Raw genomic sequence first — 25,991 nt, 5'->3', positions numbered from 1 at the left:
TCTCTTTAGCTCCTAGTGTTTTGCATGCATATATATATATATATATATATATATATAGAAGGGTACCGATCAAAAAGATATATAGAGAAGGTTTTTATTTTGTTTTTATTTTTATTTTTTATGGTTAGTTGTAGAAGGCAAAATCCAAGTAACTCGGGGCAAGTTTAGGCCGTGGTTGAGCTTGCAAAAATTCAGAAAGTGAGTCCTGAGCTTGCTTGTAGACTGAGTTAATGGGGAAGACCTGAGATGAATTCCAAAGCTTGTTCCTTCTAAACCAGATCGTCCATGAAATCATAGCAAAAAGATCAACGTTGTCCTGGATTCCATAACATAATCTACTAACTTTGAAAAGCTATCAAAAATAACATTCAAACGAAAGTCCCACTGGGAATCTCTTCTCCAAGCCTCTTAAATACCTGGGCAGGACCACAATGCGTGGAGGGCATCTTCTGGATCGCGATGGCACGTCATGGGTTGGATCATCAAACACAGTTCGGTGAGCAAGGCTAGCCTTTGTGGGAATAGCATTTTTGCAGGCTCTCCGAATAAAATTTCTAACCTTAGCTGGAGTTGAAAAGCCCCAAATATTCTTCCAGAAAATTCCTGTTTGTCCTGTGATTGCAGAATTGGGTTGTAGCTGATGAGATTCACTTTTAACTTTAAGGAACTGATAACCCGATTTAACAGAATAGAAGGTCTTTAGCAGTTGGAAAATTACTTTAGCAATACTTGGTGAATTGTAGTGTTTTTTCCTAAAAGTTCTGAATTTCAATTTTAAACTTCAAAATTGCTTTCAGCTTTAAGTTCCCTGTTAAAATTCTTTAGCCAAATTGCGAAAACGTTGGCAATTAGAGTTTTAACACCTTAAAACACTTCTTGACCCCTCCAAAAGCAAACCAGACACAGCCTAAATATTGTATATATTCTAAAAGGAAATCAAAGTATATAGATAATGTCTTGAAAAACTTTGGTATGGTGTCAAATTTTAGTACTCGTGCATTTATTTATTTTCTCAATTTATTCTTAAGTAATCAAGCTGTCTATTTAAAAGACCCCCCACCCCACTCATCACCGCGGACCAGCAAACCCATCAAGACCCAACGAGAGCCATAGTTACAAGTTTGACCCACCTAAAGCAAAATTGGGGCTAGAGAGCCAATGCGATACACAAACAGCAGATATCTCGCCCTCCCTCATCAAAACTGGCAACAACGGACCCATGGCCATCTCGCAACACTATCGACAAATCCATGACCCTCCAGCCATATTGACTACTTTTTGCAAATATCTTTTAATCTACAGTAAGCATAAAAAACAAAATACCCTCTATATTTTAAGTTATATGTTTTGGAAATCAATTATTTATTTATTTTGAAACTTATACTCCTTTCTTAACATTTTTTTGAATTATTTTTATTTTTATTTTTCTTTTTATGTTTTATATTTTAATCTTTTCCTCTTTAAACTAAATCTCGGTTGGTCACTTTTAGAGCATTTACATCAATCTCCTCAAATATTTAGCTAAGCTAATCCAAAAAAATTTACTTTTGCTTGTTTAGCTATCTATTATTTTCATACACATATATCAGTCTCAATATTTTATCAACATTAAAATCTAATGTAGTGAGGATAGAGGCTTATTACATGTAGAGATGAGACTATCATTTTTAAAAATTTTAGATAATTTATTGAGGCTGATACATGCTTGTATTTGGTTGATGAGTTTAGATAAATTTTTGTTGAAATATTAAATTGGTGAAACTGATGTGAATGCCCTTACAATACACAATTGTCCTTCTTAAGTGGCTATAGAAAATTTTCTTTAAAAGAAAAAAAGTGGCTCTAGAAAATAGTGAACATTATTATATATGCCAATCACTAATTTGGCCTGAAAATGTACCATTATTTTTCTATGTATCTACAAATTTAACTAGATAGCCTTGCTTCCCTTCACTTCCAAGTTCAAACCAAAGACTATTTAGTGTGTTTAACTTTAGAGTATGTTTGTTTGGAGGTGAAATACGGTGGATGAAAAACTTTAGAGAGAAAAAGAGGAGGGAAAACTTTTTAGAGGGTGTTTGATTGGGAGGGGGAGAGAAAAAAAAATGTGGTGGGGTCCGAGTGTTTTCTCTCTGAGCCCACCAGAATGTTTTCTCCCCAAAATGGAGAGAAAACTGGGAAAGAGAGTGATTTGTTATATGGAAAAAAATGCTCCCAGTTGCTTTTCTGGGCAACATTGGCTTTTAATTTTTTATCTTTTGCTTTCCTGGGACACTTTGCCCCTTTTTTTTTTATAATTTCATGGGCAACGTTGGCTCTTTTTCTTTTTTCTTTTTTCTTTTTTTTGATTTCTTAGGGCGTGGGGTGACAATGATTTGTTTTCTTTTTGTTATTTTTTTTTCTTGTTTAACTAGACGTGATTTTTTTTTTTTGACATGATTTTTATTTTTAATAAATTTGGGTGATTGCTTTTTTTTTTTTTTTTTTTTTGTCACTTTCTTTTTTTAATTGGGCATTATTTTTTAACAAGGGTATGTGAATAAATTTATACAAACTAATTTTTTCCATCCATCCTTTTTTCCATCCATCCACTTTTCCACTCTCAACTAAACAAAAAGGAGAGAAATTAAAATCTTTTCTATCCTCCCACTTTTCCATCCTCTTATCATTTTCTATCCTCTCACTTTTCCACCCCTCCAACCAAATGGACGCTTAAGGAGCATTGTAATATAAATGCACTTTGATTTCCCATGATATGTTTAGTGCTTTGGACTGTTCCAAGGTACACATGACCTTTGATTTCCCTCTATAAATATAGCCATGGTAATTGATATAAAGTTCTTTGCATTGTTGCCAAGTACACATGCCATTTGATTCCTTTGATTTCTATCTATAAATACATGTCTTGCATTGTTATTTTTCGCTCATATTAGTTCAATATATTGCTATCTTTTTATAATAGATATTTCATGTACGTTTTTAGACCCCTTAAAACACAAGTTGTTTAACCAACTTATTTAGCAAAGTAATTACTTAGATAAATTATTCAGTTTTAGGTTAACACATTCGAATCATATCATGTAAATAATGCGGAAATATAAAGAACACACGATATGATAAACCAGGAAAACCAAATCGGTAAAAAACCTAGGGGGGATTTAACCTAGCAATCCTCAAGGTAAAATAGATCCACTATGAAATAATTGAAAATTTTACAATAAGACTTAGACCATTAACATCCTATTGCTACCTCAAGTAGAAAACTTACTACCACGACCACGTGACAGCTTCGAGTCCACGGACTACTTCTTTCTTTGATTCACTGCAACCACGAGTTCTCCTACTTGTGACTTTGAGACCCCACTCAAAGGTTTTAGATCTTCTTTTAGTTCTTTATGCAGCAACTGAAGCAATCACCAAGTTCTTGACATGAATCTTGATCTTGATAACCCTAAGTGTGTATGACGGTAAACACTTCTAGATCTCACAAAAGATTCAACACACAACACATGAAAGACCTTTAAAACGTAGCTAGGGTTTTTCCTTTTATACTTGGAGTAAAACATAAAACCCTACACATCATATGGGCTTGGGCTGAATTGGAAATTCTGCAGAAAAATAAATCTGCACGAGATTCAATCGATTAAGTCTAACTTTCGATCGATTGAGCTTTGCAGATTTAGTCAAATAAATTCTACAATAACTCGATTCTAATTTTACAAATAAACACACTTTGAGCAAGCCTAAACCTAGACTCTATGTTTTGATCATTGTTTGCCAACACATTACAAATTGAAGTTCTAATACATTTAGTTCCTAAAGTCTTAGAACCTAACATTTCCAAAAACCAAACTCTTCAGTAATGGGCGGTTCTTCTATCTACCAGAATGAACTCTGTAAATTCCTAAAACACTCAACAAACACATAAATGCATGTGTGGGAAATACAAGTAAAACAAAATAAATTCTTGATTCCACAATACATAAAATAAGACATATACCATGAATAACCTCATAATATAAATCAATAACTAATGTATCATATGTGAGACAAGAAATAATAAAAGAAACATATAACATAGTGTCTCCCCTTAACATATACAACCCATAAAAGATAAATACATCATAAAGCTTAAAAGCATACATCATGAGCAAAAAAAAAAAAAAATGAAATACATCAAAGAAGCTCCTAGGTACAATCTATGTACTCCAAAACAAAACTCCCCCTATCTCCATGCTATATGTACTCCCCCTTTTTGTGATGAATTGCCAAATGGCAATCATGACTCATCATCAAAAGGTGGAGGCTACGGAGTAGAACCTCTAGCACTTGCTAAATCTGCTCGTAAAGCCTGAAGCTCAGTGAGCACATCCAAGAGAAGCTGACCATGCGCCGCCTGAACGGTCATGACAGTATCCAACATACTCTGCAAGGACGAGTCGCTCAATGAAAAAGCAAGAGGATCGACAGCAGCTGTAGGGTCTACAAATTCCTTAGCAGTAGGGTCACTAGATGGAAGCCTAGGTGCAGCACCTGTAGAAGACTCAACTCTAGGGCGTTTAGAGCTAGCTTTTAATTGAGCTACTCTTTTCCTAAGAAAGGTGGCACCTATAGGAGCTATAATATGGATGGGCTTAGATGCAGGAAAATCTTCTAAACCTAAATCTAAAATAATCCTATGAATAAAAACCGGAAAGAAAAGACCATGAGATTTGGCACTACTCCTATGAACCTCAACAAGAGAGTGAATGAAAAGAGTAGGAAAATTCATAGATGCATTGATAACAAAAGCATACAAAAATGCACATTTCTCAATGGGAATAGTGTGTAAATGAGAGATAGGCCAAATGGAATGACAAGAAATCCGGAAAAACAAATAATTGAGCTTAGTAAGCTCATGGGAAATGACACGAGGATCAGTACCCCAACTAATGGTAGTACTGGTGATGAAAGACATGAAGTCATCAAGAGGAAGGGTCTCGGTGAAAGGGTACACAGGCTATTGTACCAAAGGTACACCAAGAGCAGAGGCCACTACAGTAGGAGTAATGACATTCTCTTCACCACTTATCCAACTCATATACTGAGTGTTGGAATCATTGGAATGGATAGAGAGGTTCGAATAGAACTCTCTAATCAAAGCAGCCAGAGGAGGATGCTCAACCTCCAAAAGTGGCAACTAGCCCCTATACTCAAAGTTCCTACATATCTCTAGATCTAACTCATCTAGTATGACCTTACACTCAACCCAAACCGACCTATAGATGTTTAGCTTCTCATAGGTTTCCTAGTTTTTTTCGGTTCTAAACCTATCACTCTAGAAAATAGGGGTAGAGGGAGTGGTGGTTTTCTTGGCTCTAGTCTTCCTTACCATGATGCTAAGGGTTGGAAAAGAAAAACATAAACAAAGAAAGAAAACCAAGGGCAGACTACATTAAAATAAAAAATAAAAAAATAACAATCTAAATGATGCATGTAATGAATGCAGACATGATGCATGCTCCAATGCATTGAAATATGTTCAATTTTATTTTATAGACCATCAATTGACTTGAACACAGAGTTTTAGTTCAAAAACCCCAAAATCTTGAAAAACCCAAATTCAAAAATTAAATTTGTTCAATTAATCATTACACTAGTTAGAAAAACATCATATAATGATATAATCAATCAATAACACAAGTCAATTTCATCAATTTTAGCCCAATCGAACAAAATCCCAATTTCACAAAGTTCCAAGCCCTAGAAAATTCAATTTTCCTCAAATCACAAAATTAATCAAATTAATGCATGGGAATCATGTTAATATTATCTAAGAACAAAAACCCATAGATTTATTTTGATTGAAAACAGTTGAAATGATCTCAAATCCAAAAAATGCTTTATTCAAAATTTTCAATGAAAATACATGAAAAATGTGATTTTAATGAAAAAGAAAAGGTAAAAGAGACATACATAAGCTTGAAGACAAAAACCCTTGAGAGATTTGTGGAAGAAAACGGCAAAAATTGCTTTAGATTTGATCGGTTGAAGAAAAATAGTGAGAGGAGTGTTTGAAAAGTTTCAATAAAATGAAGAGCACGTGAGAAAAGTCTTTTTAAAACACTCATTGACCGAATTTCGATTGGTTGAAATTGATATTCGATCAATTGAGCATTAATCGAGCATCGATCGAGCCATGCAAATTCAAACCAAAATTTTTATCAGAATTTCAATCGATTGAGCAACAAATTCGATTGATTGAAAATCTGGAAAACTCAATTTTTGAAAATCAGAGCAATTTTATGTAGAAACTTCCCAAAACATTTCATGAATGAAATGCATGAGTGTGAGATTAAAAGTTTTTCAAAAACACTTGAATTCAACCCAGATCTTCCAAAAACAAGTTTTTCAACCAATTTGTCCCCAAAACTCAAACATTAAACATATTTTGCATCAAAATCAAGGAACATATAATCTTGGATGGCCAAAACTAATTCACACCTCATATCATGTACTAAGTTTAGTAAAGAATAACTTATGTAGTGTGTGCAACTAACAATAGCAAGAGATACATGTGAGGTGATATGTAGATAGTATTCAATCACAATTTCTACAAAATTTATCACATAAGTTTGAAAGAGACTATCACCTTAAGAGTTACATCATATAACTCTCACATATCCTAGAAAACAAGCTTGCAATCATGTAAGGTTTTTTTTTTTTTTTTTTTTTTTTTTTTTTTTTTTTTTTTGCCTCATAATATATACACAAATTTTATTTCATTATGAAATTATTAGATTAGCCAGATAATGTACACATCAATTTTATTTCATTGTGTCGTCTTTATTATAGCCCGATAATGTACATACCAATTTTAGTTTTAATCCGAGGGTATATCTTATGTTCTTTTTGTGCATGTGCTATACTTTCTCGAGCATAAAATCTTATGATATGCACTAAGGTGTTCATGATTGGCTAGTAAACAGTGGTGAGATGGTTATTTATGCCTTTCTCATTAAGTTCAAGTCCTAACAATCAAAAGCATGTGACTTCAAAATCAAGATCAAGTGATCAAAAACTATAAATAACTCCCACACAACATGCACTACATAGCTAAAACTAGCAAAGTGTAGTAAAATAAGCTCATCCAAGCTAAACAAGGTACATAAGTATGTTATGTAAAGATAATATGGCCAACCTTGATTACAAATCCAAGATATATAATACAAAACACATTTTTCCTTCCTTTTTTTTTTTTTTTTTAAACATAAACAACATATCATGAAATGCATGAATATTATGCAATACAAATCCTAAAAGCAAAAAGAAAACAAATTATCAAAAGAAGAATGGTCACAAAGAATATAGAGATGAAGCACAAGGATCATGAGAGCTAAGGATGACTAGGGACACAGAATCACACCAATTACTTGACGAAGTGTCTCAAACTTACTTCTATCAAGAGGTTTAGTGAAGATGTCAGCATTCTGACATTTAGTAGGGATATATTCAAGAACCACAATCTTTCTTTCAACCAGATCATTAATAAAGTGATATCTAATCTCTATGTGCTTAGTCTTAGAGTTTTGAATAGGGATCTTAGAGATATCGATAGCACTAGAATTATTACAATAGACAACCATGGTGTCTTGTGATATCCCATAATCATTTAAAATTTTGTTCATCCAGAGAAGCTGTGAACAACAACATCCATCAGCAATATATTCTGCTTCTGCAGTAGACAGAGAGACAGAATTTTTGTTTCTACTCATCTAAGCAACAAGATTGGCCTCTACATAAAAACACCCACTAGTGGTGCTTTTTCTATCATTGGCATTGCCGGCCCAATTTGAATCTAAGTATCCAGCAAGAGATAAATTTGACTCCTTGCTATAAAACAATCCATAATCGCAAGTTCCACTAACATATTTTATGATTCTTTTAACAGCATTCAAATGTGAAACCTTAGGATTAGATTGAAACCTAGAACATACACCAACACTGAAAGCAATATCAGTACGACTTGCAGTTAAATACAAAAGACAACCAATCATGCTTCTATATAATGTAACATCAATGGACTCACCTGAAGGATCATTGGTTAGTTTTGCATTAGCAACCATTGGTGTTCTAGTATGTGCAGCTTCTTCAAGTTCAAATCTCTTGACAAGATTTCTAGCATACTTTGCTTGGTTGATATAAATTCCAGAATCCGTTTGCTTCACCTGCAATCCCAAGAAATAAGTTAGTTCATCAACCATACTCATTTCAAACATCTTCTTCATTTCATCAGATTGAGCAAGAGAATCATTAGTAGCACTAAAAACAATATCATCAACATAAATTTGAGCTACTACAAAATAATTTTTATCCTTTCATATGAAGAGAGTAGTATCTGCAAATCTTCTTTTGAATCCATGTTCGGTGAGATAGGCAGTTAACCTATCATACCATACCCTTGGAGCTTGTTTCAAACTGTAGAGGGCTCTCTTCAACTTGTAGACATCATATGATCTGTGAGAATCAATAAAATCCTTTGGTTGTTTAACATACACCTCTTCTTGCAACATCCCATTCAAAAATACATTCTTGATATTCATTTGATACAACTTGAAATTCAAATGACTAGCTATGGCCAAGAGTATTCTAATGGATTCCAATCTTGCTACCGGTGCAAAAGTCTCATCAAAATCAATCCCTTTCACTTGTGTGTATCCTTGAGCAATAAGTCTTGATTTATTTCTAATGATTGTACCATGTTCATCTGACTTGTTCTTAAAAATTCACTTAGTTCCAATCACATTTACTCCCTTTGGTCTAGGAACTAATTCCCACACATCATTCAGAACAAATTGATGAAGTTCTTCATGCATGGAATTAACCCAATCAGCATCTTGAAGTGCTTCATCCAATTTCTTCAATTCAAATTGGGATATAGCATGAGTGAGTAATCACATTCAAGGCTTTGAACCTCAATCTCATGTTATCATTCAGACTACCCAATGTGTTTATGACAGGGTGATTTAACTTTATTCTAGAAGATGGACCTTTGACCAGAGATGTGGAGGTACCTTTTTGTTCTGATGAAGAACTAGGCTCACTTTGTTCTTGTTGAATTTCACGAACAGGTGTTGATGGTTTTGAACTTGGTACTAAAACAGCATCATTCAATAACTGTAGTTCTTCATCACTATGCTTCCCAACATAATCTTCAAGAATAGAACCATCACCTCCATAGTCTTTTCTTGAACCGGATGAGTGTTTTTTGAATGAGTTTCTGGACATATTTCATCATTGATCACCACATTTGAAGACTCCATGACTGTTTTACTTCTTAGATTATACACTCTATATGCTCTACTAGTAGAAAAGTATCCCAAAAAGTATCCCTTGTCGCTCTTTGTATCAAACTTTTCTAGGTTTTCCAAATCACGTAAAATATAACAGTCATTGCCAAATATCTTGAAGTATTTGGTTCATCTCCAGAGTTCATAAGGAGTTTTCTTGGAATCAGGTCTGAAATACACTTGGTTGAGTGTATGGAAAGCAGTGTTAACTGCTTCTCCTTAGAAGAACTTCGGCATCTTCTTGTTATGTAGCATGACATGAGCCATCCATTGCATGTCCCATTCCAATCGTTCTCCAAGAGGTAAGGTTCAGTTAAAACAATAGGCCGAGAGAAACACAAGGCAATATGGCTGTGATTGAGTAATAGTACTAACAAACAAGAGATTAAAGGTGAAAGAGGGAACACAAAGAACATTTGTGAGGGTAAGAAAAGAGGACAACATAACAATTCCCACATATGTTACTTTTGTGATTTCCTCATTAGGCAATTCAACCATAGACTGTGTAGTAGTAGTAATAGTGGTTAACAAATACATGGAACATACAATATGGTTAGTGGCACTTGTATCCATGACCCAAGTATAACTATTATAGGCTTTTCTATTTACCACTTGTGCAGAAAAAACACTATGACTAAGATAAATACCTACTACTACAATGGTAGAGGAAGTTACTTCATTAGCCATAGGAACTTCTTTTCCTTTAAATATTGAACCCAATGATGAATTTGGGGTACCAATCAAAGCCAACAACTGCTAATACTACTCAGAAGTGAAATTGGGATAAGTGAGAATTGAGAGAGGAAAAGGCATTGGTTCTTGAACTTGAGTTGAAGACACATGATGGGCCATTGCAGTTTTGCCTTGAACTTGAATCCAGGTGAGAAACCATGTAGCTTGTAGCATTTGTTAGCTGTATGCCCTAACTTACCACAATGAGTACACATGGTTCTTTCTTTGCCTTGAGTGCTATTGTTCCCACTGTAGTTATTCGCAGAATTAGCATTGAAGTTTTGTGTCTTTGCTACCAAAGTAGTGGATTCAACACAAGTATTTGACCTATTACTCACAGAACTTTGCAGCTCTTCTTGAATCAATAAGGCATACACTTTATTGATTGATGGAAGAGAGTCCGTCAATAAGACTTCAGTCTTTACTTGAGAGAATGAATCATTCAAGGCCATCAAGAACTTCATTACTGACTCCTTAACTTTCAAATCAGTAAGCCTTTTGTTCACATTACAAACACACTTTCCACAAGTACATGAAGGAAAAGGGATATAATTTTGCAATTGATCCCAAAGAACTTTCAACTGAGTAAAGAAATCAGTAATGGAAACTTCACCTTGATGAAACTTTGCAATCTCCTTCTGCAGATTAAAGATACTCAGGCCATTTCATTGAGCAAACCTCTCTCTCAAATCATTCCATATTTCCAGAGCTGTATCTTTATAGATGATACTAACTTGGAATATTTTAGAAGAAATTGAATTGGTCAGCCATGTTCCCACCATGTTGTCACATCTAATCCAAGCTTGAATTGTTGATGGAGATGATACCAATGGAGATGATAGAGTCAATGTGCCATCAATGAACCCAGAAACCAACTTGTTCTTGGCAAGTAAAATTTTTCTTACTAAACGAACCTAAGCTGGGTAATTTTCACCTATTAGTGGTTGAGATACAAGAAATGTACCAAGACTCTCTCCATGATGTAAAAACAGAGGATCATCCATCAGTGAATTTTATGAAGGTGGAACATTTTCAGCAATGGGAATAGATGTAGTAGCAGTAGTGGAAGCCATTGCTAACAAAAAGGTTTCTTTTAAGAAGATGATCAAAGAAATAGAGCAAAAGAAAAAATTGAGATCAAAGAACCCTAGAAAAATTGTGGAAAATCTTAGAGCTTTAGCTCTAATACCATATTAGAAATTTGGTAAAACTGAATAATTGGATTAATTAACAAAACAAAACAATAGCTTATATATAAGCTGTACAAGAAGGAAAATTGAAAAACTAACCTCCTAAACTAACTAACTAACACACGTGTTTAACCATAAACATTAACTAGCTATCACACGTTCTAATTACTAACAGATAACTAATACAACAATTAAGCTACAAGTCATTTATTCTACATTAATTATAACTACAGTCGTTTTGCTCTCCTTCCATTCTACAGCTGTCTTTGTACACTTCTTTCGATTCTATCTGTTCTTGCTTCTTCTTCTTATCTTCATTTTGATATTATCCTCCCTCCCTGTAAGAAATGATTTTTATTGACTTATAAAAAATTATTCTTACCTTTGAAGGGAGTCCATTTGGAAAAAAAAAAAAAAAAATCCTAAATGTTATGGGTTTTCTATATAAAATAAAGAGTTGTTTTACGTTATCCCATATTTTTTTTTTAGTTAGTATGGTACCCACGCAAATCTTGACAGTCAATTTTAATGGTTTTAATCTTGACCATATATTTTAGTTTAGTAGAATACCAATTACCGGTAGTCCAAGTTACCTATTAAAAAAAAAAAAAAAAAAAAAAAAAACAAAAACAACGTACTAGAACTTCTTTCTCTCTCGTGTTCTCAACTCTGGGGGGCAAAGTAGCGAACCCTTGCAAGACTAGCTTAAAGGGGATTGTTTTGGTTCCTACTCCTTCTGAGGAATTTTTTTTTTCTTTCTTTTTTATCCTTTCTGCATCCCGATTTATACACAAGTTAATATGAAACACTAATTTCAAATTATCAATGTTGTTTGCATATCAAGCCTTGAAATTTTGGAGTGCTTTGTTGTAGTTTCTAGTCCTTCTCGTCAAAAAGAGTGATACGAGTGTTAAGTACAAGAGATTACTTAATCTTACTCATCACAAACACGAGCCATAAATCTCACTTGTTTAGTTGTGTATAGAGATGCTCATCTAAACTACAAAAGATACAAAGTTTAAAAAACTTTGTTTCAATGGCCATATAAGGTACACAAGTACCAATGTACACAAAACACACACTGTTTTTATATTTTTCTAATTTTTCAATTTTTTTTAATGAAAAACAAAATAAGGCAAAATTGAAAACAAACAAACAAACAAAAGCATGTTAAACAATGCAAAGCATAAAACTAGACTAACTCAACAACAAGAAAGCAAAACAGACAAGTAATGCAAAATCAAAAACAAGAAGGGGAGAGAGAGAGAAAAAGTAACTAAATCACTTGGAGCCTTTTTCCTTCTATACCTTGAAAGAACATTTTCGTTTAGCAAACCCTTGATCCAGCGGTGATGGGGAAGAATTGAAACCGTTTAAGTTCGAAAGGAACATGAGGGCTTTGAGTAGATCTCTAAGAGGAGTAAAAGAGGATGGAAATTGATTCTGTTTTCCCGATGAGATCATACTGTTGCTCTGTTGAGTGGCTAATCACTTGTAGTAATTAGGTCAACTATGTCCAGTTGCTTCACAGTGATGACAGAGATGTTGCTTCTTCTATTTAGGCTTTTGAGTGTTTCCTTTCTTAGCCCTTGGGTTTTTAGTCTCTTCTTATCTTGCTTAGGGGATGCTCCTAAGATAGATTTACCCTTATTTATGTTCTCACTAGCTAACACATTTTTCACATCATTGTTTTCAGATTCAACATTATTAGTAGAAGAAACAAAAATAGTAGTACTAGTAGAAGCAATACTAAGAGAAGAGAAATCATACCTTAAACCGATTCGATTAAAAGTAGATTTCTGAAGACTGAGCATCTCATCAAGCTTTGCACTTGAAGTCCTTTCCAACTGAGCTCTGACTTGGAACAACTCTGCCTCAAGTTTCTTGGTCTTCTCAGCCAAGAAGTTTTTCTCAAATCGTAGTGCTTCAATAGTCTGATTGGTTTCATAAAACTTTATGGAAAGCTCTTCTCGATCAAGTTCCAAATCACTCAGCTTCTTGGTGGCCAGCCTATATATTTTCATAGGCTGTATGGATATCATCTTGATCATCCGTTTTCTCAAACTTAAAATCCACCAAGTCCTCTTCATCATCCACATCTTCAACAATCCCCTCAGTAGGATTTACAGTGGCAGTGAAGGCATTTAGGATTCCATCATCCTTATTATCAGAACCATCTTCAGGCTCGGTGTCGCTAAAAGTAGCAACAAGTGCCTTGCTCTTCCCAATGGTCTTGAGATACGTAGGGCACTCTTGTTTCATGTGATCGAATCCTTGACACCCAAAGCATTTTGGTCCTGAGGGAACAGTGTACTGACTGTCATCCTTAACATCCTTCTTTCCTTTGTCTAGGTTTTTGAACTAAGACGAACTGGACTGCTTGCGGTCTTTATCAAATCCTTTAGCATTGGCATTCTTCATAAACTTTTTGAATTGCCTAGTGATATAGGATCTCATCTTAGAATCTTCATTGTCTGAAGACTCATCAGTGTCAATGCTCTTGGCCTTCAATGCCATGCTCTTTCCCTTATTAGATTTCCCTATCCTTGTCAAACCCAACTTATAGGTTTGCAGATTGCCAACCAACTCTGTCAAAGGAATTTTATTAATATTCTTTGATTCCTTAATTACAGTGATCTTGGCATGAAATCTCTCAGGTACAGATCTAAGCACCTTTCTAACAATCTTGGGTTCGGGAATGGTTTCCCCAGATTAAAGGCTGAGTTTACTATGTTCTTAAGCTTGGCATAGAACTCATCAAATGACTCATCCTCCTCCATCTTAATCTCTTCTGAGCTCGTGGTAAGCCTCTGAAGCATTGAATCCTTGATAGCCTTGGTTCCTACATAGGTTGTTTGGAGGATGGCCCATGCTTTCTTCGCAGTTTTAGTAGAGGATATCTTCTTGAACTCCTCATTCGTGGCCGCACTAAATAAAACATTCAATGCCTTGCTATTGAAGTTTTCCGCCTTGATCTTAGTATCATTCCAATCGACCGACGCTTCCTTTGGCTTGGTCCAACCTATCTCCACAGCTTGCCACACTTTCTCATCTAAAGACTGCAAGAAAGCTCTTTTGCGTACTTTCTAGTAAGCATAGTTAGTGCCATAAAATAAAGGATGTATAATAAGAAACTATCCTCTATCCATGATAAACAAGGGTCAATGGATCACACAACAAAGATTAACCCTAATTAGAGTGTGCCTGCTCTAATACCACTTAATAGGCCAAGAATATATTGACCCCTTGTGATGAATTAACCAATTATTTAGCCAAGTTAATTAATTAATTCAATTAGCATGCAATAAGCGTGGTAGCACAAATAAATTACCAAGTAAGTTAAAATGCACCGAAAAAAAATTGACACAGTGATTTGTTTATAAATGGGGAAAATCTACATAACAAAAACCCCACAGGGTGATTTTAAGGTCACCACTCCCGAGAATTCATTATTATCACAACAAGCAGTTACAAGTAAAGGAATCTTAGTACCTTATACTAACCTACAGTTGAAACCTTATCCTAATACCCAATTGGACTTGTTTTATAGTGACAATCTCTCCTTTCAATGCACAGCTCCCAGTACGTGACTAACCAATTCGATGCGTGGATCCCAGTACGCGGCTTACACACCAACGTGAGAAAGATGTTGGTTGCAAAGTTCTTCAGTTCATCCACACGATAAAGATCACGAAGCTCCTTGGTTATAAAACCCTATAGTGTACAGACACAACAACTTCTTGAATAGAAAGATAAACTAGGGCATATGTCTCCGGTTCACAATATGCTTTTGAAAAACTTTTGCATTGAGGAGCATCAGCTGTGACGGCCTTTAAAATAATCCTTATATACGTTTAGGGTTATGAGAAAAGAAAGCCCAAACATCTATATATGGATTGGATGAAAATCATAACTGAAAATCTGATTTTCTTAAACCTCGATAGATACCCTATCTATTGAGAAGCTGTTGAGCATTGGGTCTAAATAGCCTTTTAAATCTCGATAGATACTAACTGTCGAGTTTTAAAATCTAGCACTTGATTTTTGGACTCACTTGATTCTTGGACAGACTTGCATGACTTTTAACACTTGAACTTGAAACCTTGTTCCTTGAAGTATTAAACACATCCTAGATTTACCCAATTATAAGTAAAGTGCATTTTGTCAAAGGATTAACCAATTCTATATTGACATATATTCCTAACATAATTCACATATGTCCTAACATTGAGTATGCTTTTAATAGGGTTAAGACATAAGACATAATGAAGTGAAGCCAACCTTAGGGTTGGGCAGTTTTGGGTGCCTAACACTTTCCCAAGATCGTACCTTAACTCCGAACCCATATCTCTGGTAGCAAGATCAAAAGGTCCTTCATCAAGAGGATGCTATATATATGGTTCTTAAACCATTGCAAAACTAAGTGGCAAATCCCATTGTGTCCACAAACTTCTCATCATAATTTTTCTTCTCTTTGGCATGCAAGATTAGGCCATCCTTCTGATCCTAAACTTCATGCTTTGAGTCATGTTCATCATTTTTTTACACTTTTCTTGTAATAAAAATTGTAATGTCTATCCTATGGCAAAACAAAAAAGATTGCCCTTTCCTTTCAATAATAAAATTAGTGATTGTGCTTTTGATTTAGTTCATATGGATGTATGGAGGCCTTACTCTACTCTTACTTTAGATGGCTTCAAATAATTTTTTACTGTGGTTGATGATGCATGCAACCAAAGCTACATGGATATTTTTAATGAAGTCCAAGTTTGAAGTTAAGCAATTAATTCTCTCTTTTTATACCATGGTACATACTCAGTTTGAGCTAAGAATCAAAGCTATAAGAACTAATAATGGTATGGAATTTCATATGCCAAAGTTCTTTAATGTTGATGGCATAATCCATCAACATACTTATGTTTATACTCCATAACAAAACTCTATTGTGGAGAGAAAACACCAACACTTACTTTCCATAGCTAGAGCCTTACAAATACAATCTCACCTTCCAATCCAGTTTTGGGGTGATTGTGTTCTAAATGCATCTCATCTGATCAATAAACTACCTTCACCCTTGTTGAATGATAAAACCCCTTTTGAACTTCTTTTTCACAAACCTCCAGATTATGGTCATCTCAAAGTCTTTGGTTGTCTTTGTTTTGCCTCCACTACTACTCAAACTAGAAATAAGCAGTTTGATCTTCAATCCCACACTGTTTCATTTCCAGGGATGTTGTGTTTCATGAAACTGTTTTTCCTTTTAGGTCCATTGCTATTGCTTCTACTCTATTTGATTCTATTGTTTCTCTTCCTTTGGATTTCAATTAAGAGCAGAAAAAGACTAAATCATTGCTCAAGAAAAACATAAATAAATCATAATAAATTTGAACTAAATTGATAACAAACTATTTGTAGATAAATTTTATATTAATTTTTTGATTCAAACAGTAAACACTAAAAATTATCAAAAGCTTTAGAAACATATTTGAAAACATGTTAAGAGAAAAATAACTTGTAAAAATCACACCCAGATGTCATAACATATGAAGTGTCAACAGGTTCCATTCAATTTAGTCCGAAGGAATTTTTACTAACTGAGAGAGAGAGAGAGAGAGAGAGAGAGAGAGAGGGATGAACCTGGTGCCACTGGAAGAGAGAGGCGCCGCTAGAAGGAAGGAGAAGGTGTCGTCCTCACGTTAGGGATTTTGGATTTTAGGGAGATAGTGTTTTAGATGGGTCTACCCCTATCTAACAAAATAAGTAATTTTTTTTTATCAAATTAAGAAGATTTGATTTGGGTTTTCTAAAAAAAATTGACGTGTTGTCTTAAAAAAAAAAAAAAATTTGATGTGTTAGTCTAGGTGACAGTTGATGTGACAATTTAAAAAAAAAAATTATTTAGGCTATTTGACATGTCAGACTTTTCCATTCAAGAGATAACGGCAGTGACTAAATTGACACAACACTGAAAGGTTAGGTACCAAATTGACACAATTAAAAGGTTTGGAACCAAATTGAAATATGATGTAAAGATTAAGGACTAAATTGAAATATGGTGTAAAGAATAGGGACCAAATATATAATTTACCATTTTGTTAATTAATCCAATTATTCATTTTTACCAAATTTCTGATAGACAAACCTATACATAAAACATGACAACATGAAAGCATATGAATTTGTTCTCTGAACTGTAATGAAGTTTCTTCTCATCATAATTTTGTTTATGTGAACCCCAAAAGAAACTGTATTCCTTTGATTCGACTCCTATCCCTCTAGTCAAAATAATCATTGGTCCTTCTATCTTGCATATGGATCCCTTCTTTATTTATTCTTTCCTTTCAACAAATCATGCGTACGGTACCGTGTGCAAAGTTTCATGATGCATAAAGTGCTATGGTTTTTCTAAAAAAAAAAAAAAAAAAGTGCTATGGTATTGTTGAAGTTTCATAAACTTCAATGAGGCTTCGTCTTATTCTTTCCTTTCAACAAATGATACATATGGTTCCGTGTGCAAAGTTTTATGATGCGTAAAGTGCTATAGACTTAGTATTGTTGAAGATCCATCTATTCAATGAGATTTTGTCTTATCATAATTTTTAAGCGAATCGCGAAAGAAAATACCTTCATTTAATTCTCCTCTTTCTCTCCAATCAAAATAGGCATCAATCCTTTGTGTATCTTGTGCATCCTGATCCCTTGATCCCTTAATCATTCTTTCCTTCCAACAAATCACATGTACAGATTTCCATGATGCGTAAAGTGCTATAGTAATGTTGTGGAGAACCCATGACCATTGATTTCTCTTTATAGATAATGCCAATTACCATTATTTTTTCAAGAAACTAATTCCAAAGACATGGCTGACAGTATCAACGAGTCCAGCGGTGCTCCTGTCAACAACCCAAACAAGGCACCCGGTATGTTTTCCTCCTAGATATTTTATAAAAGTACATCATTATTGTGATTTATTTTTTGCCTACTTTAAGTTGGAACTCTTTGATGGTGGCATATACTTTAAATGTATGAAGAGAACTCCAAACTTCCGAAACTCCAATCCGTGGGAGTTTTTTTTTTTTTTTTTTTTTTTTTTTTTTTTTTTTTTTTTTTTTTTTTTTTTTAAAAATTTACCATCTACTCTTTCTAAGGATTTAGGTTCTAAAAAAACGATCTTTAATAGTTAGATAGACACCAAGCTGGTCTCCAAAAAAACGAAAAAAAAAAATGACACCAAGCTTACTAATGTAAATTTATGTTAGTATGTAACTATACCGATTCTTTTATTGCTTATTGCACAAATTTTATGAAGGAGAATAAATTATTATATAAAATATTTAAGGTTCTATTAAATTTTTTTTATATTAGTTTTGAAAGATAATAGTAATAATAATGTTCTTTTTTCCCATTTTGTTTAAACCTTATCTTCATCCTAGAAAAATTAATATATCAATAAAAATAAAAAAATACATCAAAGAAATTCACCAAGTAAAAAGAAGAAAAGAAAATAGATTATAATTGGAGAGAAGGAAATAAAATAGATTATATACATGAGTTGTTCAATTTCCCAACTACTCTTTCAAAAGATTTAAGTATTAAAATAACGATGATTTCTTGAATCCGTTCGAGCTGGCGAGATATTGAAGTGAGCATAACAAATGAAAAGAATATGATAATATTATGAGGATTATAGGTTTTTTTTGGTGTGTGTCGGTCTTCCAATCCCTATTATAGATTATTACTTATTATCAGGGAAATTAATGGAGGGCTTATCTCGATCATCTAAAACAATAAACACTTGGCAAATATACAAATTACATCTTTTAACTTTGATGAGTTGTCATTTTTGTCTCATAATATATATACATACATACATATATATATATATATATATATATATATATATATTTATTGGAGAGAGAATTCATCTCATAAGTTTTTTGTTTTTTGGGTAATTTTCAGGACAAAATGGGCTTCTGTCCTTTTCCACAAAATTAATTAGCCATTTTCCCTTCTTCCCAAACTAAATAGGAAAATGCCCCTCTTTTGAAACTCGACTTTCTCAAAATCGAGTTTAAAAAAAAAAAAAATTCTAAAGCCCTATAGTGACGTTTTTAAGGACCTATATTGACGTTTTAAGAATCTATAGTGACGTTTCGTAACTTGATATCCATGAAATTGAGTTATAGGCAATAAAATTGCCTATAACTCGATTTCATGGATATCAAGTTACGAAACGCCACTATAGGTCCTTAAAAACGTCAATATAGGTCCTTAAAAACGTCACTATAGGGTTTAACTCGATTTTGAAAAAGTCGAGTTTCAAAAGAGGGGCATTTCCTTATTTAGTTTGGGAAGAAGGGCAAAAGGCTAATTAATTTTGTGGAAAAGGGCAGAAGCCCATTTTGTCCTAATTTTCATATCTAAAGTTCACATCTGTTACTAATATTAATCCTCCTACCTTTAATTAAAATTTGTGCCAACTAATTGAGTTACAATAATTATTTTGGTTTATTTGAATTGGAATAAATGTGTTTTGGTAGATCTGTGCACTACTTTGTGAATTAGGAAAGAAATTTCATTAAAAAAAGAAAAATTGTTTGTTTGCTTAGGCCCCTTAAAACAGAGATTTTTTAATCTAATTAATTAACCAAGTTGATAGTTAGGTTTATTATTCAGATTTAGGTTAAACAGAATTAAAGCATATCATGCAATGTGGAAAAATAAATAACGCAACGATGCGATTACCCAGGAAAACTAATGAAACCAACAATTTCAAGGTAAAAAAACTTGGGAAGGATTTAACTTGACCTATCCTAAAAGAAAACAAATCCACTAATAGATAATTGAAGTTTTTATAATAAGATTTAACCCTAAATCTATTGCCACTTCCAGTAATAACTTACTGACACGACCATGTTCAAACTTCGAATCTAGGGACTCTTCTCTCTTAGATTTACAGTACACAAGCTCCCACGCTTATGACTTTAAGATCTCACTCAAAGATTTTAGATCACCACTTTTTGATCTTGTAGCAATAATTAGATTCCACCGGTACTTGATTGTAGATCTTGTTTTGGTAGATACTTGTAGAGTTAGAAGGCACAAAACCTCCAGATCTCACAGGAATAACTCAAAGGTCTTCCAAGAGTCTTCAAAACTTAATTAGTGTTTTCCTTTTATACTTAGGAATGTTGGACTGAAACCCTAACTGTTTTCGAGGGCTTGGGCCTGATTTAAAATTCTATAGAATCTATTTTTCTGCGATTTTCGATTGGTCGAGCTTGTCCTTTGATTGATCGAGCTTCACTGAAATTTAATGCTTTTTCTTGTAGCTTGAATGTTCTTAAGACTTGACTTAAATCACCTAATTGAGCAATGACTAACACCTATTCTAGACATATTTTTGTTCTCAAATGTTTTCAAAAACCACATTCTCTTCAACTAAATCAATTATTTATCAAGATTCAAAAATTTTCTCCTCAAAAATTTCAACTCAAACCCTAAAAGGAATATTAAACATTTCAAAAAGCATAATCTTAGATAACCACATTAATTAGCACACAATCACATGCATAGTGTTTAACAAAGATTTGCATGTTGTGTGTGCAACTAGTAAGTGTATAAGATATATAAAAGGTGATACGTAAATAGTAATTAAAAAAATTTCCTACAACTTCAGTCACATTAGTTTGAAAGTGATTATCACCTAAAGAATTACATCATATAACTCCCACATCTTCTAGAAAACACGTTTGCAATCATGTAAAAGCATTTTGTTTTTATTTTTGCTTTTCTTTTTCTTTTGATTTTCTTATTCTTTTTGAAATCAATACCTTGTTTAATCTTACTATGCAAGTGCTACACCTTACCGAGCATGGCTTTTATGATTTGCACACTGTTCATGATTGGCAAGTAACAGTATTGAGATGGTTATTTATGTTTTTTTTCTAGGATTTTTTAGTCTTTTCAATCAAAATAATGTGACATAAAAATTAAGAGCATATGTTTAAAAACCATAAACAACTCACACTATTAAGTATTACATAGCATAAACTAGCAAAGTGAAGGAAAATAGCTCATCAAAGCTAAAATCGGTACAAGTCATGAAATGTAAATTTCATTGGCCAACCTTAATTACACACTTGGTAATGTTTAATACATTTTTTTTTCTATTTTATTTTATTTTATTTTAAAAAAAAAAAAAAAAAAAACCTAGAATGAAATGCATGAATGCAGTACAAAAGAACTCACAGGTTTTATCAGTTTTGAATTATGGTATTTGTTAGTGTTGTATATGTGATAAATTTAAGTATAATCTAAGCTGTGGAAGTTAAATGGGTTTATTACTTGATAATTGTTCATTTTGAAATTAATAAATGTTGTCCACACCACGCCAAGCTGTATTAGACATTGAAACTTAAAAATTATGATTCTATCCACGTACTATAAATAAGTTACAGTATTTTGAAACTTGGTTTTTTTTTTGGTTGATAAAATGGGTTTATTAAGTTGTTCATTTTGAAATTAATAAACGTTGTCCACTGCATGCCAAGCAGTATTAGTCATTGAAACTTAAAATTTATGATTCTATCCACATACTTTAATTAAGTTACTGTAATTTCAAGTTATAATTGAAAACCATTAAAAAAGAAATGAAATAAGAGTTCGAATATGTAACAGGCCAAATATATGCAGTTGTTAATGCATGATTCCAAAGAAATTTTTGCTTATTAATTTTTTTATTTTTTCATTCTTTTGTTTTCAATTAATGTTTCTTTCAATAATCGTTTTCTCATCTATGAGCCTTGTTGTTAGACAATGTGATTGGGGTTTATAATGATTTTCAATACTTACCCAATATTTATAGTTTGTCTCATAATAGTAAATATTCTATTGCAGCAATTACAAGATCAACAAGAGATTTACCTCCAGCTCATTTTTCACTTAAGATAGAGTCATACTCTTTACTGTCCCAGGCTGTGCTGGAAAAGTTTGAGTCCTGTGTTTTTGAAGCTTGCCAGCATAAATGGTGGACTCTAATGCACTATCTTCGTAATTGTTTGTTCCATGAAATTACTATTATTTGCTTAGTCAGTCATCTCTTTTTTTCTAGGAGGTTGTATCTCTATCCAAGAGGAAAGGCGAAAATCATTGGGACTGGTCACATCTCCCTTTACCTGGCAATTGCAGAGACAGAAAAACTTCCTCTCGGTTGGGAGGTTAATGCTAGCTTCAAGTTTTTCTTGTATGATCAGATTCGGGACATGTACTTGACCATTCAAGGTTTCTACTCTCCCAACAAACATGCATGCTTAATATTATTATTTTTCATGATTTTGTTTGTTATATCTCTTCTTTTGGGTACGTGTAGATTCTTATGGGACAATTAGAAGATTCAATGACATAAAGACTGAATGGGGCTTTGCCAAAGTTCTTCCCTCTGACACTTTCAATGATCCGTCTCAAGGATACCTTGTCAATGACTGTTGTGTATTTGGCGTAGAGGTTTCTGTTTATGAGCGAAGTAACAAACGACAGTTTGTTTCCATGATTAGAGAACCCCCAGACCGTACTATGACTTGGAAGATTGAAAAATTTTCAACACTAGATAAAAGTTATTACTATTCTCAAGAATTCACTGTTGGAGGTTTAAAATGGTATTTTTTTTTTTTTTTTTTTTGGGGAGGGGGGGGTGGGGAGGGAAATAACTATCACACACACCATATACATTCAGTTAAAAACATGCATGTGTGTAATAACTACTGCTCTTTATTTTTGTATTTTTATTGTTAGTTGCACTTTTCTTGTTATAAAAAGGAAAGCTATTTTATACTGGACTTATAAGCTGTTGTTTCCAACTCATTTCACTGAATCCAGGAAGTTACTGGTCTATCCTAAAGGAGGTACTAATCAAATACCCGAAGCGATATCCATCTACGTCAATTCATGCGACAGTATTCTATCTGAGCACAGCATTTATGCAGAATATAAGCTACGAATAAGGAACCAAGTCCAAAATAATCACAAGGAAATACAAGGTAATTCAAATGTTTAATCATTTTCATTTCAATGATGGGATAAGAGGGGGCGTCCTTTCAACATGCTTGATATTCTACCAGAAGTATGGTCGTACTTGGGTTTCCTCTCTTCACTATGTAATTCTTACCTGTAAGCGTAATTTGTTTAAATTTTTTTCTTTACAGATAAACAATGGTTTTCTAAGTCAGATAACGCCTGGGGGCTTCGACAATTTATGTTTCTGAATGACCTCAATGATGCATTTAAGGGGTTCCTTGTGAATGATACTATAATTGTAGAAGCAGAAATTATTGTTATGTCTACTGTTAAGTAGATCCTAATTAGTAACAGTTCATATCTTGGAACCACATTTGGTTTTAATTTGGGAATATCATTGTTGCAATTTGAGACATATTATTATCAATACTAATCAGTTTTAATTCGTTAACATTGCTTTCTAAAAACCACATATTATTCTACCTTTTCAGTAAAAAAAAACAAAAAATCACATATTATATATATATAAGAAAGCCAGATGGAATTAGCAAGCCAAGTGTTGCTGGGTCCATTATTTTGTCTTTTTCTACATCCTTGTGCCTAAAGCCCATATGATACTTTAACTGTACAAGCAGAAATTATAGTAATGTCTAACTTTATGTTGTATCCCAAGTAACAGTACATACTTATCTTGGAACTACATTTGGGGTGTGATTGGCTTTGGCATCTCAAGTGAAAGAGAGAATCTATGAAAACAATTTTTATGTTGCAATTTTGATATGACAGATTATGAATGATAGAAAAAAATGGTGGATCTTTATGTTGAAAGACTATATTATCATATGATAATATTTCATTGGAAATATAATCATATTTTTCTTACTTCTCGGTCTCTTGTAAAAGTTAGGAATTATTAAGTTTATTTATTTATTTTTTTTTGGTAAATAATTGGAAGGTATTAAGTAGTATTAACACTCTTTATTTCGCCCGTTCCATTAGCTTAATGGGCTTTATTCTCGTCCACTTGATTCCATGCCATTGAGAACACGTTGGTGGGCTTAGAAGTCAGTAAGGATCCCTTTAGCCCGAGCTTAGTTCCTTTGAAACCAAATAAACCAAATTCAGGCAAAGAAATAATCATCATCCTCCTTATTAGTCCCTACCACAAATATTGTAGGAAACATTTTTGACCACATGCCTTGAAGCCAATAGACTTGCAAGCCCTCCAGATTAGCACCTTAATTTTATTCGAGACCTTGGAATACCAAATAGCTTTCTACAATCCTTGCTTTTCGCAGTTATCTGAACATTCAACTTGGTGGGGTTAAAGATCGATTTTGAGCCAAAACCAAATGATAGGCAAATCGCACATTTTTACTCGAGTTATAGCAAATTTTTGAAACTCCACACATGGACATGGTATTTATCTTTGGAATATACAACTTATTCGAGTTTTTCTAAGTACTTCTCTAAAGAGGCAAGAAACAGATCTTTCGCAACAAGTAAGGTCAACCGAAATAAATTCTCTGGCATGTGTGATTTTTGTTGGCCGTTGAATACAGTAAAGTCATTTTTGGGATTGAGATCAGGTGCAATACCTAGAATATTGCACCTGATGTAATTGCTTTTAATGGTTAAGATTGATAATTACAAAAATCAACTTTTAATCTCAACTAATGATTAAAAAAAGTTAAGAAAATTTTTATGAGAAATAAAAAGAAAAAAAAATTTGTGAGACAAATAAGGTGAATTGAAACCGGTGTAATATCCTAATTCGTCATTTTTGGGTCTAGCTTTCCTCCCATTTCAAACACTCATGTTTTCTCCCGTTTTAATATAGATGAAAGACACCTGATAGACCTACAATCTAAAGGCTAAAAAAAAACCCCACGTCATTCTCTCTCTCTCTCAATTACTGACCAAGCAAACCCACTATCATACTCATACACCCAACACGTGAAATACAATTTTTTTCTTCTTTATAATTTGTCTTTCTTTCCCTTTCCTTGCTCCAATCTCTCTCCAATATCATCACTGTCAACCGGGTATTAGAGCTACGACCAGATCTTGCTAGAGAAGAAAATATCATCCAAATTGAAACAAAATTTTTTGGACAAATTCAAAGAACCCAGAAGAGGTAAAGCAAGAACTCTCTCAAAATTTGTCTCTATCTCCCTCAAAAAGAAAACCCCAAGAATGACCCATAACAGTAAAATCAAAGAAATTTAAGCCACATACCAGTACCCATTATCAATCACCCATCCATCCAGTATATCACAAAATGAAGTGCTAGAAACAAAAAGAGAGAAGAGTAATCATGCAGCAGTGATGAAATTCGTAGCAAGAGGGAGAGACATAGACGTTGGAAATTAGGAATATAAAATCAAAGAAAAATTTGTTAAGCTTCTAAGTATTTGTAGCAGCGATCTTGATGTGCTAGCCACGCATCTCAGATGGCGTCTCCGACATTATTTTTGACAACTCCTTGACATCCTTTGCCAATGGTGTTAGGTGTATGTATGATAGTGCCTAGTGGGTTTGCTTGGGCCGTGAAAACTACTAAGATAATGAGAGACAAAATTGAGAGAGAATGACATGGGGTTTTTTTAGCCTTTGGATTGTTGGTCTGCCAAGTGTCCTTCATCTATATTAAAACAGGAGAAAACGTGAGAGTTTGAAACGGAAGGGAAGCTGGACCTGTCATGTTTTTCCCTCTATTATACAT

At 33.5% G+C, this 25,991-nt stretch overlaps 1 protein-coding gene across 1 annotated transcript; it reads left to right on the top strand.

The window, feature by feature from the left end:
• Positions 1–18,107: 18,107 nt before the first annotated feature.
• Positions 18,108–23,664, top strand: LOC115983430. The gene is made up of 6 exons (XM_031106101.1): positions 18,108–18,171; positions 22,151–22,280; positions 22,365–22,534; positions 22,623–22,908; positions 23,129–23,289; positions 23,455–23,664. The coding sequence occupies exons 1-6, from the start codon at positions 18,111–18,113 to the stop codon at positions 23,601–23,603; spliced, it is 957 nt and encodes a 318-aa protein (XP_030961961.1). The 5' UTR covers positions 18,108–18,110; the 3' UTR covers positions 23,604–23,664.
• The last annotated feature ends 2,327 nt before the right edge of the window (positions 23,665–25,991 follow it).

Source organism: Quercus lobata, chromosome 4 (assembly GCF_001633185.2).
Source record: "Quercus lobata isolate SW786 chromosome 4, ValleyOak3.0 Primary Assembly, whole genome shotgun sequence".
Classification (NCBI taxonomy): Eukaryota; Viridiplantae; Streptophyta; class Magnoliopsida; order Fagales; family Fagaceae; genus Quercus; species Quercus lobata.
Note: the sequence above shows the minus strand (reverse complement) of the source record. Positions and strands in the feature narration are given on the sequence as shown.

Bases quoted from the DNA above. Each gene is read 5' to 3' on its own strand.
- LOC115983430 (XM_031106101.1), top strand. From the start codon at position 18,111: ATGGCTGACAGTATCAACGAGTCCAGCGGTGCTCCTGTCAACAACCCA. The intron at 18,172-22,150 runs GTATGTTTTCCT...ATTCTATTGCAG, and splicing joins CAACCCAAACAAGGCACCCG to CAATTACAAGATCAACAAGA. The intron at 23,290-23,454 runs GTAATTCAAATG...TTTTCTTTACAG, and splicing joins TAATCACAAGGAAATACAAG to ATAAACAATGGTTTTCTAAG.